This window comes from Bufo gargarizans, chromosome 4 (assembly GCF_014858855.1).
Source record: "Bufo gargarizans isolate SCDJY-AF-19 chromosome 4, ASM1485885v1, whole genome shotgun sequence".
Taxonomy (NCBI): domain Eukaryota; kingdom Metazoa; phylum Chordata; class Amphibia; order Anura; family Bufonidae; genus Bufo; species Bufo gargarizans.
This window is the reverse complement of record NC_058083.1, coordinates 104,639,591-104,659,692: the sequence shown is the minus strand read 5'-3', so window position 1 is coordinate 104,659,692 and position 20,102 is coordinate 104,639,591. Positions and strand designations below refer to the sequence as shown.

The 20,102-nt window shown below is 41.9% G+C and overlaps 1 protein-coding gene across 2 annotated transcripts in view; it reads left to right on the top strand.

Annotated features, from left to right (window-relative positions):
• LOC122934932 (beta-galactoside alpha-2,6-sialyltransferase 1-like) overlaps positions 1-20,102 on the top strand; it is a 239,285-nt gene that overhangs the window by 91,434 nt on the left and 127,749 nt on the right. For both annotated transcript variants that reach the window (XM_044290607.1, XM_044290608.1), the window contains one exon: positions 1,238-1,335. In XM_044290607.1, coding sequence (XP_044146542.1) covers positions 1,238-1,335 — 98 coding nt within the window. The remainder of the gene's footprint in view (positions 1-1,237; positions 1,336-20,102) is intronic.

The following is a 20,102-nucleotide window of genomic DNA, read 5'->3' as shown; positions in this document are numbered from 1 at the left end:
CATTGACGGATCCGTTCTTCCGGTCCACGCATGCGGAGACCTTTAAATCTGTGAAAAATACCAGATCCGTTTTTCCGTAACACAACGGAGAGACAGATCCGGTATTTCAATGCACTTGTCAGACGGATCCACATCTGGATTTCTCTTGACAAATGCCATCAGTTTGCGTCTGGAATTCCGGAACTGCCTGCCGGAATCCTCTGACGCAATTGTGAAAGTACCCCAAGGCTACTTTCACATCTGCATTTTTAATTCAGGTTTTGAGAGACGGCATTGTGAATGGGGACAAAACTGATCAGGATGCATCAGTGCAGTTCAGTTGTGTTTTGGGGCCTGCCGGAATCCAACAGCGCAAGTGTGAAAGAACCCTAAGTCAGTGGTGCCTGATTTTTTTTTCTTTTCTTTACAGAAAAAGACTGACCCGGCGCCCATTGATTTATAATGATTTTCATGTCTGATCAGGTTTGTTCAGTTTTCAGTTTAATTCAGGTTCTGAGATTCTCTGCCGCATCTCAAAACCTGAATTGAAAACACATATGTGAATGTTCTGCCGATCACCTGATAAACGAGTCGAATGGGTGAAATGAGAGAGGTGGAGATTGCTGCATGTAAATGCATGTCTTTACCTCCACTGTTAAGAAGGTAGTTATCAGGAAGGAATGGTCTCTTCCCGATAATTGCCTGCTCAGTTGGACAATGTAAATCAAGCTTAAAAGGGTTGTCCTGCCATTCATATTGATGACCTATCCACAGGATAGGTCATCAATACCTGATCTACTTATGCGGGTCTGACATCCGGCACTCCTGCTGGTCAGCTGTCTGAAGAGGAGGCGGCGCTCCATGCGAGCGCTACTTCCTGTTCATTACACTGCCGATTGTTTCGGAAGCAAGTGCAATTACAAGTGCTCACTCCATTCACTTGAATGGAACAAGTACATGTAATGACACTATGCCGCCACTACAAGGGAGACAACCCACAGTGTAATGAAGAGGAAGCAGGGCTCGCAGCTTGATCGAAGTGGGTGGCGGGTGTCAGGCCTCTGCTGATCACATACTGATGACCTATCCTGAGCATAGGTCATCAATATAAAACACCAGCCCAACCCCTTTATTTTCTAAATGTAGACAATGCTACCATTTCCATTAATGGGAAACTAACATAAACCAGGAGCCCACGAGCTAATAAAGAATAAAATGAATTGTAAATTTACCACAGGGTGTGTTTTTGCATTTACAGACTCCCATGATGCTGTTCTTAGGTTTAATGCTGCACCTACAAAAGAATTTGAGATTGACGTGGGATCGAAAACAACATTTCGTCTGATAAATTCACAGGTAAATGTAAAGATGGTTGATAAGGACAGAGCTCCCTAACAGCCTACATTCATACATTGTATACTAAATAATACCATGCCTCGGCAAAGTCGTCAGCAGACAGAACTGCATTCACAGGCTCTACCATGAGTTCATTAAAATTAAGGCTCTAATAATCTATGTCTTTGTTAGCGTTTTTTCTTCAGGCAGGTTTATGCTGGTTATATGAGGAGGCATCAGACCTCCAACCCGTGAATATTTCCCTGTACAACGAATATCCTATTTGCTCTGATCAGGAGATAAATATCAGCCCAGACTTAACTTAGGTTGTTAAATATCTGAAATCTTTATTTCCAGCACATACTTATAGGGCTTTTTGGGGGTGGGAGCATATTGTCTGGCAAGATCCAATTGAAACAATCCTGGTATTCTTAGGAGGCCTTGGGGATCATGTTTGGCAAGATACAGCTGAAACTTTGTTAATCAATACTGGTATCTGCTATATACAATACATAAAAAGAGTTATTTTACATATTGAACAAGTTTAGTCTACATGCTAATAAGTTGACTGACTAGTCACAGTTTGCTGTAATTGTATGTGAGGTGTGATGTTAAATAGCCTTTTGTTAAAGGGAGACTGCTATTGTGTGCAGCAACTGGCAAAGGGTGTGAGATGTGCTAATTCGGGGTACTGTATTCCACAAGAGATGAGGCGTGTATAATCTATGTCTAATCTGTTATGTATCAGAAGTAAGAGTATTAAAAATCCCTTTCAGTCTTCTGTTGTCACCCTGCAGCAGGCACTCAGTAGTGTAACTAGAGCTGATTGGGCCCCACAGCAAATTCATCAACTGGGTCCCTTCTGAGTTCAAGCACAGTGGCAACTGCTTCCCCTAATTCCACTGTAGCAATGCCCCTACAGGCACCCTAGCACACAAATAGACCCAAAGCCCACCCATAGACACAAATGCTTCACCTGCTCACACTGCTAACTACAGCACAATTTTAGTGTGAAATATAGAGATAACCAAATAGATTCTAACACAAATCAAATTTGTTATGAATTTGAAGTTTTTGGGATTCATCCCACAGAAGTCAATCAAAATGGAGTCTGCCTGTCAAGATCAGTGTGGGGGGAAAACTCCATACTAAACAAAGGAGGGACGGGGAACAGTAACTGGGCCTGGAAACTAGGGAAGGAACAGGTAACCTCCTAAACAACCCTAATCTGGACCCTAACTACCTATCAATATGAATTGACCTTGAAGGTAGGAATATTCATATGCAGTATGCCTAGGCCATAATATGCCTATAAGGCCCTGGAATGAGGTTAGGACTAGAGACAACCCATTCCTCCCCAGATGGACGAATGGAAGTCTCTGTCTCAGGCCCAGATACAACAGGGAATATAAAAAACACAAAACAATAAGAAAAGAAAAGACTTATCTCAAAGTAGAAAACTGACAACTTCAGAAGCACCACATAAAACCGACTAGCTAGTTATAAGGCAGGAAGAAAATCTATAAACCGCACCTCCAAGAGTGAGAAGCTTCTACTTATGGGAAAGGTAAATTACCAACAAGCAACACCTGAAGCAAGGTGTGGCATTCATCAAAACACAGACACAATAAGATCCACAGTGAACTTGTCAATTTAACCCATGAGTTGCCAGTCTCTCCGATCTCCTGGTACCTGCCACGGGAGCATCCGTGACAGTACCCCTCCTTCTACAGGTGACCTCTGGGCACCCAGGACCGACCTTATCCGGGTGAGATCTATGAAAGGCATTCACTAAACGATTGGCATTAACGTCGGATTTCGGGACCCACGTCCTCTCCTCCGGTCCATAACCTCTCCAGTGGACAAGAAACTGAAGAGATCTCGAATTCCAAATTACCGTCCACCATGACCGAAGCGGGTGGCAAGGAAGATGGCTGTAAGGGTTCCTATGGAACACATTATGAATTTTCAGGGCCTGAGGGCCCGAGGAAGCTCAAGATGAAAAGCTACAGGATTAATAATGGCTGTGATGTTATATGGGCCGATAAACCTTGGACCCAACTTCCAGGAAGGTACCTTCAACTTAGGTCCGGACCATTCATACGTTTCCTGTCAGGCACACGTTTATTTTTGTTGCCCATATTTTTCAAGTTATTTTAAATTTTTTGCCATACCGATGACAATGATGACAAAAAAACTGAAGAATTAGAACCAGAAAATGTGCCCAATCTGTGGGTGAAATCCATAGGCCCCAAAAAACGGCGACTGACCAGTGGACTCCTGACTATGATTGTTTATGCGAGCTCAAAAAAATGAAAACACTGAAGTGTTAGTGGGGGTACCTTTAACCCCGAAACGCGTCTAGTACTGAACAGCGAGGGTCGAAAAGACAAAAGGAAAAGAAAAGAAAAAGGAATATATGACTATAAGGACAACCTGAGAGAAAAAGAGTGCAAGACTGCTTATTTCTAGCTGAAACACCAGCCGTTTGATTCGGCACCAAAGACACGCTCCTATTCAGAATCACGTGATAGTCAGGTGACCGATCACCAGGGATATTGCAGACCACGTGGGACGCCACAGGTCCTGCAACAATATACCCTGGACAGTCTAAGTATCGCGGTGAGAACCTCGATATATGTGCGATTTTATTTCACACAAGACGACCAAATAAACAGGACATCTATCTACCCACTGTGAGTAAACCACAACAAACCACGAGGGGTAAGAGATATTTATATTACTAGATTCGAACTTTGCACAGCAAAAGTACAGCGATTCATATGCTAATTGGGACTTTGCATAGCAAAAACATCACCATATCCTAAGGGCGATTTTGGGATTTGATACTTATGAAATCATGATTCAAATGTGAAAATTCTATGCTAGGTATCTATTAGTGCCAAAACCAAAAAGATAGACATTCTGCTGCTTTTATTGACATTGTCAGTCTAATTGCCTTTTCATTGCCCATTTTTTATTTTTTTGGTTATTTATTATTTTGCTAATTTTATACAAATCTGTGGTAATAAATAATTTTAATACAATATACATGTGCGGCCAAATATAGAGTGCCCCCCATCCAGTTCAATTACTCTACCTATGATTGTTTATGGTAAACTCTGCAAAAGACAAAAAGGAAGACCACTCCTCCTGGTTCTCAGATACAAAACATCTGAAGTAAGTCTCCAGACGCTGATTAGTGTGCTCAGTCTGTCCGTTCGACTGAGGATGAAAACCCAAAGAAAAGGACAGTTGAATTCCCAGACGAGTACAGAATGCCTTCCAGAATCTGGAAACAAACTGAGTCCCATGATCTGAGACCATGTCAGAGGGAATGCCATGAGGTTTCACAATGTTGTCAACAAATACCTGTGCATTAGGTAGGCCTGGTAATGCAATAAAATGTACCATTTTACTAAAGGGATCAACTACCAACAGAATAACTGTCTTTCCTGAAGAATTAGGTAGATCAGTAAAAATGTCCATGGACACATGAGTCCATGGTCTGGACGGAATGGGTGATGGAAGTAAAGATCCAGAAGGTCAAGTATGTGTCACCTTGGCACATGCACAGGTTGTGAAGGGCTGACACATAGTCCTTCACACACTTATGCCACCCAGCCACCAGAATCTACGATATATGAGGCTGGTAGTGGACCTACTCCCAGGATGTCCTGTAAGAACCATGCAGGGGGGCGTGGCTTGAAGCGCACCAGGAGCAATCGCATGTCTTTGTAGCTCCGTGACTTACAGTCTAAAAGCGGCTCAAAGGACTTCTTTACAGAAGAAATAACTAGCCCTACTACTTCCCGATCAGCTAAAGAGGTCAAACGTCATGCTCAAGATGCCGAGGGGCAAAAGAAGACCTGGAACTCCGGCTAAACTTACAAGATTCTTCAGCCCGGCATCACTCCAAAATGGCGCCGGATCGCGGGAGTCCCTAACCCCCACGAGGGATGAAGCTGTTCCTGCCTGCGGTTTTCTTCATAACTCACCAGCCGACCGATCACCATCCTGTATATCGGACAAATCGCAAGGCAAGTCACACTCCTCTACCTCATCCCCTGTACACCCAGATTTTATGGGTGCAGAGAAATCATCCAATGCGGGCCCTATAACTCTAGAAGTTATGAAAGATCTACTGTCTGATCTTAAAGCGTCAATTAACAATGATCTTAAGGCAGCTCTCTCCTCGCTGAAAGCAGATATTACTGCTATAGAAGACCGCACGGCACATCTAGAGCAGGAGATGGAGGAGTTCACAGCGTCTCATAATTGCCTTGTGGACGCCCATAACTCTGCAGAAGAGGATATAGCTACTATTAAGCTAAAACTGGCAGATATTGAAGACAGATCCAGAAGGAACAACATTCGATTCAGAAATACACCAGAAGCAGTAAAAGACGAACAGCTGCAGGAATACCTGATTGATTTGTTTTCAGCTCTTCTATCTCAAGCTTCTAACGCGGATCTATTAATAGACAGAGCCCACAGGCTTCCTAAGCCTAAGTCTATCCCAGCTTCCCTGCCCAGGGACACTATAGCAAGGATCCATTATTACCACATCAAGGACTCAATCCTCAAAGCTGCAGCCAAAAAGCCTAATCTTCCTGAACGCTTTCAAGAAATTTCCCTATACACAGATCTCTCACCTGCCACCCTAGCTAGACGCAGGGAATTCACTAAAACCACACAAATTCTAAGAGAGCAAAAAATTCTCTATAAATGGGGATTCCCAGTCAAGCTTATAGTTCACTTCAACGGACGCACCTCGGTGCTACTTTCTCCAAAAGAAGCAATGAACTTCTTATCCAAAAACACTCTCATTAAGGATCCAGAAGAACCGGGAAGCCCACCAAAGAAGAAACACCATACACTTGCCCAGGAATGGACAGTAGTTGGTTCTCCAAAAAATTCTACTTCTCCAAAATGAGATACCATTTCAAGTTTGGCTAGTGCCATTACAGGTGCTCTATTATCAGTCTAATTCTACAAATAGTAATAGACTGGTTTGAAAATGTTAAAAGAAGATTAACACTTTAATCTTTACCACCACCTCCCATGTCATGTTAGCGACCTGGGGTCGCATTGGTTCACTTAGAACCGGACTTTACTACCTTACTCTTATTTTTTTTTTTCTTAGTTTTACATTATTTCACAGTTTTGTGTAATACTACTTGTTTATGGTACATTAAAATTCTACTGATCATCTCGCTACTGCAGGTATTTTTTATTTTATTTTTTTGTACTTGGGTCCCCTCTGCGCACTTCTTTCCTGATAACGCATTATGGTCTTATGAATTGCTTCCCTAAATGTCAAGGGCCTTAATAGCCCTGCCAAACGCTCATTTCTATGGAAAGAAGCCCACAGATTGGGTTGTGATATTTTCTGCGTACAAGAAACGCACTTAAATGAAGCAGACAGCTTCAGAATTAGTCATAAAGACTTTCCTACTATTTTATTTTCACATGCCTTCAATAAGAAGAGGGGTGTATTAATTGCTATCAAAAAATCTATCGCCTTTCAAACCTTATCTCTTGATGTAGACCCAATGGGTAGATGTATTATTGTTACATGTTTGGTTAACAATTCACCTTACACTATAGTGTCTATATATGCCCCTAATTCTAGAACTTTAAGTTTTATTAGGTCTATCTTGGAGTCCGTCTCAACCCAAAAGAAAGGTTCCATCATTATCTGCGGAGATTTTAATCTGGTAATGGACCCCCGCATTGACAAATCTACTCCTGTAAGTAAGAAAGACAACTATAAACTTAAAGATCTATGTCACAAGGAAGAGCTGTTCGATGCCTGGAGGTCATTTCATGCCTCGGAATCAGACTACTCCTTTTTTTCAAATCCACACAACTCATATTCCCGAATAGATTTTTTTCTAGTTAATAAATGGCTACTCCAAAAGGTGGTGGACTCCAAGATAGGCCTGATTACTTGGTCTGACCACGCCCCTATTACAATCTCCATTCAAGAAACTTTCAATCTCAAACATTCTTCCCCATGGAGATTAAATAACCTTTTACTATCAAATAAACATTACAAGGAATTAATATCTAAGGCATTAACAGACTACTTCGAACTTAACACTAGTTCTGAGATTAATCCAACAACAATATGGTGCGCCCACAAAGCGGTAATAAGAGGTCTTTTTATCAAATATTCTTCAGAGGAAAAAAAGAAAAGAATGCTCAAATTAGAAAAATTACATGACAAACTTAATATTTTGGAAAAAGATAACCAAAAATCCCCAACCTCCCATCTCTCTCAACAAATCATTAGCATCAGACATGAAATATATCTACTCATGCAAAACAACTTTGAAAGACATCTCAGACAATCCAAGGCACAGTTTTACAGACAAGGGAATAGAGCCTCCAAAATGCTAGCTAATAAACTTAAAAATAAAGCAGCAAATTCCCGAATTCCTTTCTTGTGGTCCTCTAATAAGAACAAAATAATTAACCCTTTTAAAATTGCAGAAGAATTCGCTAACTATTACCGTTCCCTTTATAATTTAAAAAATGACCTAAACTCCCACCAACCAACCACAGAAGATATCAATTTGTTCTTGAATAACTTATCATTTCCCCTTTTATCCCCAGATCAACTTTCATTTTTAAATAAACCTATTTCTTCACAAGAAATACTTGACACTATTTCCACCCTCAAAATAAATAAATCCCCGGGTCCAGATGGTTTTATAAATGAATATTATAAATCCTTTTTTCATATCTTAACTCCCCACTTACTTTGCTGTTTTCAACACATGATGCATGATAAGGGTATCCCTACAGAAATGCTTCAAGCAATAATAATTACTTTGCCCAAACCAGGGAAGGCTCCTAACACACCCGCCAATTTTAGACCAATATGTCTTTTAAATACTGATCTAAAATTATTTTCCAAAATCTTAGCTAATTGCTTAGCAGATATATTACCAAGTCTCATAGATTCCGATCAGGTCGGTTTTGTCAAACATAGACAAACATCAGATGGAACAAGACGTTTTCTGGACCTAATTGAAATAGCCCATACCTGTCGTACGCCTTCCTTGCTCCTCTAACTGGACGCGGAGAAGGCGTTCGACAGGGTTCACTGGGGATTCCTCCACTCAGTCCTGAAAAAATTTGGATTTAATGGCCCCCTATTATCTGGTATATTAAATTTATATTCATCGCCCCAAGCTTTTGTCTACTCCTCTGGATTTAAATCCCATTTATTTCCCATCTCAAACGGTACCAGACAGGGATGTCCCCTCTCCCCTTTAATTTTTGCCCTTTTAATGGAGCCACTAGCCAGTCATATCAGATCATCCCCCCATATTAGCGGCATCTCAATTTCAGATAAAGACCATCGCATAGGCCTTTTCGCTGATGACGTTCTTTTACTACTATCCAATCCCACCACCTCTCTTCCCCACACTTGCAATATATTAACATCCTTCTCGAAGGCATCCTATTACAAAATCAACACCACAAAATCTCAAATCCTAAATTTGGGAATACAGGAGAAAACTGTTAAGACTCTAAAACGAACCTTTCAATTTAAATGGGTTAAAAAATCTCTTCCCTATCTAGGGATTAACCTGACAGCACTTCCTAGTGAAACATTTACTCTTAATTACATTCCCTTATTTCAGGATATCAAGATCAAACTAACAAATCTCAAGACACAAGGTATTTCCTGGTTAGGCAAAATTGCAGTTATAAAAATGAGCATCTTGCCCAAAATCTTATATTATTTCAGAAATCTTCCTATCCCAATCCCCATCAAATATCTTAAGGATTTTCAAAAATCTCTTTTACATTTTATTTGGGGGGGTAAATTCCACAGAATAAAAGTGGACATTCTCTACCTTCCTAAAAAAGAAGGTGGTCTAAATTGTCCATCGATCATACAATACTATAGAGCCACAATCCTAGACCAATTAAAATACCTATGGCACAATGATCAGCAAAAAGAATGGTCTCGTATAGAAAAACATTTTCTTGGTAAACACCCTTTAAAAGACCTTCTTACAGCTATGTCTCTTTTCAAGTTTCACCCCAATAGCATCTTGGCAACTATTAAGGCTATCTTCAATGTTTGAGACACAGTCGCCAATAAACGTCAATTATTTATTTTACCCCTTCAAGACTATAACATCTCAATACTAGAATCCTATATTCCAGATCTAGACATTTCTACGTGGAAAGAAAAGAGCTTATGTAATATCAATGATCTTCTCACAAATGACATTCTTAAACCCTTTTCGGAACTCTCACAGTGCTATGGACTCTCAGCAAAAGATTTCTATAAATATCTCCAAATCAGACACGCCATTGCTAACACAATATTCACCAAACCTCAAAAACGGAATAACAATAATCCATCCTCAACTTTTCTCACAAGATGGCTCTTAAATCAAAACATTAATCGAAAAGGGATATCCAAAACATATGAAGTTCTTATCACTCAATCAGTAGACCCCTTACAAGAAATCAAGTAAAAATGGTCTCAAGATCTATCCATTAATTTATCCACAGAACAATGGTTCCCTACATTCGATGTAATATCTAATATCTCAAGATGCATCTCCCATTTAGAAATATCTAGGAAAATTCTATATAGGTGGTATTATCACCCGACAAAATTAAATAGGCTATTCCCAGATAGTTCCCCTGAATGTTGGAAATGTGGACACCCACAAGGAACCTTCCTCCACTGCTGGTGGGATTGCCCCCCGATCAATTCCTTGTGGCTAAAAGCTTTCTACATCTTTGAAAAAATTTGTCAAATACCAATCACACCTTCACCACAATTGGCACTTCTTTTTATAGGTATTGAGACCATTCCTCTTGATTTTAGAACTGTTTTTGGCCATTTATGTATTGCAACAAGCCAACTCATCGCCTCCCATTGGAAATCCAACTACATTCCCAATGATCTTGAAATTATAAAAAAGGTTGAAGATAATTTTTGGTACGAAGGAGTAGCTGCCTCTGCTTTATTTAAAAAAAGATACATTTTACAAATATTGGGAAATCTGGCTGAATAGCACCTTTCATGCTGGATCCTATCCAGCAAACTCCTTAGTTATATAACTGAGACCTAACTGACATTCCACAAGAAAACATATCTTATATATAACTTCTTAAGATGTCAAACTTATGAACCATTTTATACCTGTGAATTTTCCTTATTGGTGTACCACTTTACTTTACTTTTTCTTGATTTTTGTTATTACCACTAAATACTGACGTTTCTTATGAAAACTGTACCTTTTATAATCGAAAACATCATTATATCTGGTTCATCTATTTCATATTTCATATGATTATTATCCTCTGTCCCTCCCCCCTCCTTCCTCCCTCCCCCATCCCTCCCTCATCCCTCCCTCCCCCTCATCCCCTCCCTTTCCTTTTCTCCTCCTCAAACCCCTTATGACTTTGTATGTAATCCTTGCTTGATTTGTACCAAATGTCATTATTTCTTATACTTGATTAAAAAAAACTCAATAAAATTTCATGTTTCAAAAAAAAAGAACCATGCAATAATGTTCCTCCAACACCTTATGATGCAATTCCGGTGGCACAAATATTTTCCCAGAGGGACACGAGTCTGGTACGTCTCCCTAAGCCTCTAACACCTTCACCTCAAGGTCAGGGTAGAGGGCGGATATCACCATCCCTTTAGATAGCATGGGACTCAGGTTTTCAAAATCACCACCTCCAGGGAAACTATGTGACAAGGCCTTGACATTCTTAATCCCAAACAGGACCCATCTGGCTTGTCTTGGGTTCAGTCATTTCGCCGACTATATATAAGCCAGATTTGATCAGTGAATACTGTTATCAGATGAATTGCCCCTTTCAACCAATGACGCCATTCCTCAAAAGCCAATTTAATGGCCAGCAACTCTCTGTTACCCACATCATAATTTTTCTCAGCGGGGGATAGTTTTTTTGAACAAAATGCACATGGTCGCCATTTACCAGGTGATGGGCCCTGTGACAAAACTGCTCCTACCCCCACCTCAGATGCGTCCACTTCCACAATAAACGGTTGTAACACATCTGGCTGCACTAATATGGGAGCAGAAGAGAAGCATTCCTTAATCGCAGAAAAGGCTTGCAACGCCGAATCAGACCATCCGTCCCTTTCTCAGTCATGGCCGTTAAGTGTTTTACTACTGTTGAATAATTCTTAATACATTTTCAGTAACAGTTGGTGAATCCTAAAAACCGCATAAGAGCCTTCAGATTTCTGGGTTGATCCCAGTCCAATACAGCACGGACTTTCTCAAGATCCATTCGAAAACCCGAAGATGACAGCAGGTAGCCCAAGAACTGCATCTCGTGAACCGGAAAAACACCTTTCTCTAATTTTACAAACAATTTATTATTACTTAGAATCTGTAACACCTATCTCACATGAGTCTGATGTGTTTCCATGTCTAGAGAATAAATAAGAATGTCATCCAAATACACGATCACAAAGCTCTCCACAAAATGTTGCAAGACCGCCGGGGCATTGGTCAACCCGAAAGGCATGACCAGGTTTTCAAAGTGCCCCTCAGGAGTATTAAAAGCCATCTTCCATTCATCCCCTTCATTGATCCTAACCAGATTATATGCCCCCCTTAAGTCCAACTTGTAGAACACCTTGGCACCAATAATATGGTTAAACAAATCGGGAATCAAAGAGAAGAGGGTAAGGATCACGGGTAGTAATCTGGTTGAGTTCACGAAAATGCAGACATGGCCGAAGACCTCCATTTTTTTTTTTACACTGCAGCCACTGGAGACTTGGAAGGTCTTATGTGCCCTTTCTTCAAACTCACGGCAATATATTCTCTCATGACCTGCCTTTCAGGTTCAGAAAGATTATACAACCTAGATTAAAGCAATTTAGCCCCGGGAATAAGATTGACAGGCCAATCATATTCCCGATTAAAAGGTAAATCCTGACATCCACTCTCAGAAAACACATCGACAAGCTCGGATATAAAAGAGGGTACAGCCTTAGTAGTAACCACAGAAAAGGATGTATTAAGACAATTATCAATGCAATAGTCCCCCCAATCCAGAATCTGACTAGCTTGCCAATCGATAGTTAGATTATGCTTGGCAAGCCACGGTAAACCCAGAACCATAGGTGCAGGGAGACCTTCAAAGACAAAACACGAGATAACTTCTTGATGAAAGTCACCCACTCTTAATTTGAAATCATGCAAAACTGGCGACAAGCACCTCTGAGTTAGAGGGGCAGAATCAATAGCAAATACAGGAATGTCATTTTTTTATGTATTTGGTGATAACCTGTGCATGCGGACAAACTGAGTATCAATCAGGTTCACGCCGGCCCCGCTGTCGATAAATACTTCAATTCCCACAGTTTTTGACTCGAGCGCCACCTTGGCAGTCAGGAGAAATCGGGTAAGGAAAGGAAAAATGCACATTCTCTGACTCCCCACTCACACCTCCGATAGATCATATTTAGACACCCCTTTTTGTTTCTCTTTTTGCCACTGAATGCTTGGACATATATTGATAAAATGTCTCATTTGACCGCAGAAAAAACATACTCCCTGCTTGCGACTCCTACTTTTGCAAGCAGATCCAGGAGTCGCTCCCCCTAATTGCATGGGTTCATCCCCAGGTACAAGCTCAGGAGTCTCTTCACCCAAAGAGTCAAAAGAATATGGGACGTTATGTAATAGAACGTCCTGAGAAAGTGGGCCCCTAGATCTCTCTCTCTGGCGTCTATCAATACATACAGCCAAAGACATAGCGGCTTCCAAAGACTCAAGATTCTCATGAAAGGCAAAATCGTCCTTCAGCCTCTCAGATAATCCCTGACAAAACTGGCTACGGAGAGCTGGATCGTTCCACTCAGTATCCATAGCCCACCTTCTAAATTCGGAACAATAGATTTCCGCTGAATGCTCTCCCTGAAGCAGGCCTTGTAAATTAGTCTCGGCCAGGGTTCGGTCTGGGTCATCATAGATGAGACCTAAAGCTCTGAAAAATGTATCAACTGATTGGAGAGACTGTGATCCGGACTGGGCATCCCCTTTAAGTAATGAAATAATCACCCTTTGGCTCTTGTCCCCAGATGAGTGTGGATGCAACTTAAAGTACCATTTGCACGCTTCCCTGAACTGAATTAAATTATCACTCCCCCGAGAATCTATCCGGGAGAGCAACTTTAGGTTCAGAACAGGTCAAGTAACCACTACTAGGATCAGCCAACAGTCTCTGCATCTGTGAGATGGTCGTGCAGAGGTCATCCACCTCCAGAAACAACCCCTGTAGCTGTCCAGTCAGTGAAGCGATAACATCCATGGCCGAACTGATACAGACAACAAAATGACGGTTATTCGGCGGTTTATAATGTCACGATCAGTGTGGGGGAAAAACTCCACGCTAAACACAGGAGGGAAGGGGAACAGTAACTGGGCCTGGAAACTAGGGAAGGAACAGGTCACCTAAACAACCCTAATCTGGGCCCTAACTACCTAGCAATATAAATAGACCTTGAAGGTAGGAATATTCATATGCAGGATACCTAAGCCCTAATATCCATATAAGGCCCTGGAATGAGGTTAGAACCAGAGACAACCCATTCCTCCCCAGATGGACGAATGGAAGTCTCTGTCTCAGGCCCAGATACAACAACAGGGAATATAACAAACATAAAACAATAAGAAAAGAAAAGACTTATCTGAAAGTAGAAAACTGGCAACTCCAGAAGCACCACAGAGTACAACCGACTAGCTAGTTTTAAGGCAGGAAGAAAATCTATAAACTGCACCTCCAAGAGTGAGAAGCATCTACTTATGGGAAATGTAAATTGCCAACAAGCAACACCTGAAGCAAGTGGTGTGGCATTCACCAAAACACAGACACAAAAAGATTCACAGTGAACTTGTCAATTTAACCCATGAGTTGCCAGTCTCTCCAATCTCCTGGTACCTGCCACCGGAACGTCCATGATACTGCCTTTTTACATATGGGAATACAGGGAAAGTAAGAAGATGAAGAAGAATCACATGACTCCATCCCAGCAGGTTTGCCCATAATGTCTTGCAGTCAGCCTCAGCCAATCATGACGGTATAGCTATGATGGCAGTGGATATGTCATTGGCACTATGTAAGATCCCAGCCAGTATCTGCCATGTCTTTTGGGTTTGTACCCCGGAAAACTTTTTTTTTACATCTTTAAAAAAAAAAAAAAAAATTCCCACTCTGGGACAACTTTTGGGGGTCTCATCCCCTTTACAATGCATTACAATGCTTCTGTATTGTAATGCATTGGTTGTAAGTGTATTACCAGAGTAATACAAACCAGATTCCAAAAAAGTTGGGACACTATACAAATCGTGAATAAAAACTGAATGCAATGATGTGGAGGTGCCAACTTCTAATATTTTATTCAGAATAGAACATAAATCACGGAACAAAAGTTTAAACTGAGAAAATGTACCATTTTAAGGGAAAAATATGTTGAATCAGAATTTCATGGTGTCAACAAATCCCCCAAAAGTTGGGACAAGGCCATTTTCACCACTGTGTGGCATCTTCCCTTCTTCTTACAACACTCAACAGATGTCTGGGGACCGAGGAGACCAGTTTCTCAAGTTTAGAAATAGGAATGCTCTCCCATTCTTGTCTAATACAGGCCTCTAACTGTTCAATCGTCTTGGGCCTTCTTTGTTGCACCTTACTCTTTCTCCTACGCAGCCATGTTGTGATTGATGCAGAATGTGGTCTGGCATTATCTTGTTGAAAAATGCAGGGTCTTCCCTGAAAGAGATGACGTCTGGATGGGAGCATATGTTGTTCTAGAACCTGAATATATTTTTCTGCATTGATGGGCACCATATGCTCTCATCCAGACGTCATCTGTGCTGTTCCAGCCTTTATTCTTGTATTCTACAATTGTTGTGTTTGCATTATATTATCATTTACTATGTTGTGTAACGCTGCCACCCTGTGGTTATTCTTATAATACCATTTATAGTGTGTTATGTAAATTTCCATTGCATTGCTCTCCTCCCTCTTTTGTGACATCACATCCTCTGTAAGGTCCTTCGTACTTCCTCTTTGTCGCAGACCTTCAAGATGGTGGGAGCTATTCTTTTTAACCTCTAATATCCTCTAGCATACCCTCATTTCCCTGCATTTGTTTTCAAGGCAAATCAATAAATGATCAAAGCTTCACCATTGTATTCTCCTCACTGGATCATCACATGCAACTGGTGCCTATATCTGGAGATATTAGTGAGTTCAGCTATCTACCATTGCTTGTACAGGGGCTATCACTCACAACCAATCAGGGGATAATCTCTAATGTACATCTGTGGCAGAATAGTCAAAAAGAAGCTTAAATCTACAGTCTTGCATGTCTACACACAGTCTGCCTGCGAGCTTAGAGCTGTCCGCCATCTTATACGCACGTGGCTTCATAAGCACAGTGCACAAGCTGGAATACCCTCTTAAAGAGACAGTACCGCTTAAACAGTAATAACATGTCCACAAGAGGCTTAGTGGATCTCTCAGTAACTGAACATATAGAAAGTCACCCTGCTCCCAAAAACTCAGATATGCAGGAAGCAGAGTCCATGTTAACTGAAGAACAAGCAGTACGATCTAAACGTGTTATCAAGCCAACACAAAAGATCTGAGAGAACTTTGAGGCAACCAAAGAAGAGTTCAGTGACAATTTAAACGATTTATGGCAGAGAACTGAACACTATATAGCAGCTCTTTTACAATATAACAACGACCCAACAAAGTTAACCACAACGTTGAATCGCTTAACTAACTCCTATGTCCGCTATCAGCGACTCTCTGCTAAGTACATCACTTTCCTGAGCGACTCTGATTTTGACGAAGCCTCAGAGGAGCTGAGTGAGAGAAAGAATCTCCTTGAAGAGAAGGATGCCCTAGTACAAGATGCTAAGAGCAAGGCAGAACTCCGCATCGCACACTTACAGGAGGCGAGATCCCATCGATCAACTTCAAGTAAACATACAAAATATACCCTTTCATCTTCCAAAACCTCTCGTTCCGGAAGGTCAGCATTGCATGACAAGCTTATAGAAGTCCGGGCAGAAGCAGAGGAAGCTAGCGTAAGAAGTTCCTTTGCTAAGAAGGAGGCGGAGATTACAAAGAAGAAAGCAGAAATGGAGGCTAAGAAAGCAGAAATGGAGGCTAAGAAAGCAGAAATGGAGGCTGAGACAGAAGCCCAGCTAAAGATCCTCCAGACAGAAAGGGAAGAAGCAGCTACTTTAGCTAAACTAAAGGTCCTCAAGCAAGCATTAGGCCAAGGTACCGACCCAGACTGTTTCGTCCCAGGAGAAGAGGAAGACCCAGCTGACCGCACTGCCAGGTATGTGCTAAGGCAACCATCGCCTACTCCTCCTGTAAAATCGCATGCACCAACGCCACTTCTAACTCACCAACTAGGCCAACCCCCAGAGTACCAGAAAGCATCACAGCCCAGTAATAAGGTAATATCTAGCACCAAACAGGCTGATCATCCAGAGACTAAACCGCAGCTTAATCCTTATGCCACATCATTCCATCCTGATCAATCTCAACCTTATCTGCCAGAGCCCCCACATGCTCTAGAGACACCACAATGCAATACAGCAATATGGAGTGGGAGATCAGACATGTCAGACTTTGCCAGATACATGATGTGCAGGGAGCTGATTAACGTTAGTCTCTCAAGGTTTGATGACCGTGCCAAAAACTACAGGGCCTGGAAATCGACCTTTAAAGCAGTAATCGGTGACATAAACCTCACTGCCATGGAGGAACTTGACTTGCTCGTCAAATGGTTAGGCCCAGAATCTGCAGAACGCATAAAGACATTAAGAGTGGTTCATGCAGGCCACTCAGAGGAAGGTCTCGCTGCAGCATGGGAGAGACTTGAACAGACCTATGGCAGTCCAGAAGCTATAGAAAGTGCCCTATTCAGGAGACTTCAAGCCTTCCCAAGGATAACTGGCAAAGACAATCGCAAACTTCAGGATCTAAGCGACCTACTAAAAGAACTTGAATTGGCAAAAATGGACCCACGTCTGCCAGGACTGAGTTACCTTGATACCGCCCATGGCGTCAATCCAATAGTGTCCAAACTACCACATGGCATGCAAGAGAAATGGGCAGACCAGGGCTCCAGATACAAGAGAGAACACAATGTGTCTTTTCCCTCTTTCTCTTATTTTACCAGATTCATCAGTGACCAAGCTCGAAAGAAGAATGACCCCAGCTTTGACTTCACTGAATCCACTCTACCTGCTTCATCCTCATGTTCAAGGTATGACAACACCACAAATAAATGTAGAGACTTAAGGCGGACAGTATCCGTTAGGAAAACCAATGTTCCACTCATTTCAACCTGCACTAGGAAGGAATACCCTGTCCTCAAAGAAAAGGACCCTAACCGCATGTGCCCCATCCATAAAAGACCTCATCCTTTAAAGGAGTGTCGTGGGCTCAGGGCAAAGACCTTGCAAAAACGCAGAGAGATACTCAAAGAGCTTGGAATGTGTTACAAGTGTTGTGCCTTATCTAATCATATGGCGAAAGACTGTAAGGTTATTATCAAGTGTGCAGAATGCAGCAGTGACAAGCACGTTACAGCAATGCATTCTATCTTGCCTTCAGACAATGCACCATCTCAAGCTGCGACCAATGCCGTCGCACTTCATGGCGGGGAGCCACCGGCTCAAGAATTAGCTACAACTACTATTTCCTCTTCCTGTATGGCGATATGTGGCAAGGAGGCTGATTCTAAGTGCTGTGCAAAGGTGTGTTTGGTCAACGTCTACCCAGAAGGGCAATATGAAAGAGCCATCAGAATGTACGCAATTATTGATGAACAAAGCAATAGGTCTCTGGCAAAACCTAAATTCTTTGAGATTTTCGGCATAGCAGGAGAAGCAACACCATATACCCTCAACACTTGTTCTGGTCGTGTAGAGACGTATGGCAGAAGAGCCACTGGATACCTTATCTCCTCCATAAAAGGAAACGTTCATATACCCTTGCCAACGTTAATTGAATGTGACCAAATACCAGATGAAAGAGATGAAATTCCTACTCCAGAAGCTGCATATCATCATTCCCACTTGAAACATTTGGCTAGTGAGATTCCCCCTATGGACATGAATGCTGACATCCTACTTCTGCTTGGGAGAGACATTCTGAGAGTCCACAAGGTGCGTCAACAATGCAACGGTCCTGATAATGCCCCATATGCACAGAGACTCGATTTAGGCTGGGTAATCGTGGGCGATGTATGTATAAATAAGAGCCACAAACCATCTCAAGTGAACTCCTTCAAAACCTTTGTGCTCAACAATGGTCGCACATCTCATTTTAAGCCATGTGTTCATCATTATGAGGTGAAGGAAAGGCTTTCTAACCTCTTAAAGACACCAGACATCATTCCTACCAGTTATGACAACTTGGGAAAAACTGTGTTTTGTACAACACCAGACGACGACAAACTGGCCTTGTCCATGGATGACAAAGAGTTTATTAAAATAATGGACGATGAATTCTTCAAAGATGCATCTAACCACTGGGTTGCACCTTTGCCTTTCCGTGCTGTAAGAGCCAGACTTCCTGACAACCGGGAACAAGCACTCTCCAGATTCATCTCCTTGCAACGTACGTTAAAAAGCAAACCAGAAATGAAAAGTCATTTTGTGGCCTTCATGGAAAAAATATTTCGCAATGATCATGCAGAGCTGGCTCCACCCTTACAAGAACATGAAGAATGCTGGTGCCTTCCATCCTTTGGGGTTTATCACCCACGGAAACCAAACCAAATAAGAGTGGTATTCGATTCAAGTGCCAAACATAATGGCGTATCTCTGAACGACGTCCTTCTCACCGGTCCGAACCTGACCAATAATCTGGTGGGAGTGCTCATGAGATTCAGAAAGGAGCCAGTAGCCTCTACTGCTGACATTGAACAAATGTTCCATTGCTTTATCGTGCGGCAAGATCATAGAAACTACCTCAGGTTTCTTCGGCATAGAGACAATGACACCAGCAAAGAAATGGTTGAATGCCGCATGAAGGTGCACGTGTTTGGTAATAGTCCTTCACCTGCGGTTGCTACATATGGCCTACGGAGGTGCCTTAGATGGTGAGTCAGAATTTGGGGAACATGCCAGAAACTTTGTCGTGAGAGACTTCTATGTGGACGACGCACTCAAATCCTTCCCTACAGCGGAGGAGGCCATAGATCTGCTCAAAAGGACACAAGGTATGCTTTCAAAGTCTCGTCTAAGGTTACATAAGATAGCCTCTAACTGCGCTGCCGTAATGAAAGCCTTCCAGCCCAGCGATCATGCCACAGAATTCAGAGATTTGAATCTAGGGATAGATAATCCACCAGTACAGAGAAGTCTGGGCCTAAGGTGGGACTTAGCAAATGACTCCCTTGGATTTCAAGTTAACTGTGCAGATAAACCATTTACTAAACGTGGAGTTCTCTCAGTGGTGAACAGCCTATATGAGCCCCTGGGATTTGTGGCACCTTTGACTGTACAAGGCAAATTCCTGTTAAGACAGTTCTCAGAGTCTGTATCTGACTGGGATGCTCCACTGCCCTCTGACAAACAACAAAAGTGGGAGTTGTGGAAGGAATGCTTGCATGCATTAGACAGTATTCACATACCAAGGTGTTACACTCCAACATCCCTTACAGCCACTCGGAGGAGAGAAATCCACATCTTCTCAGATGCGTCTACTGAAGCCAT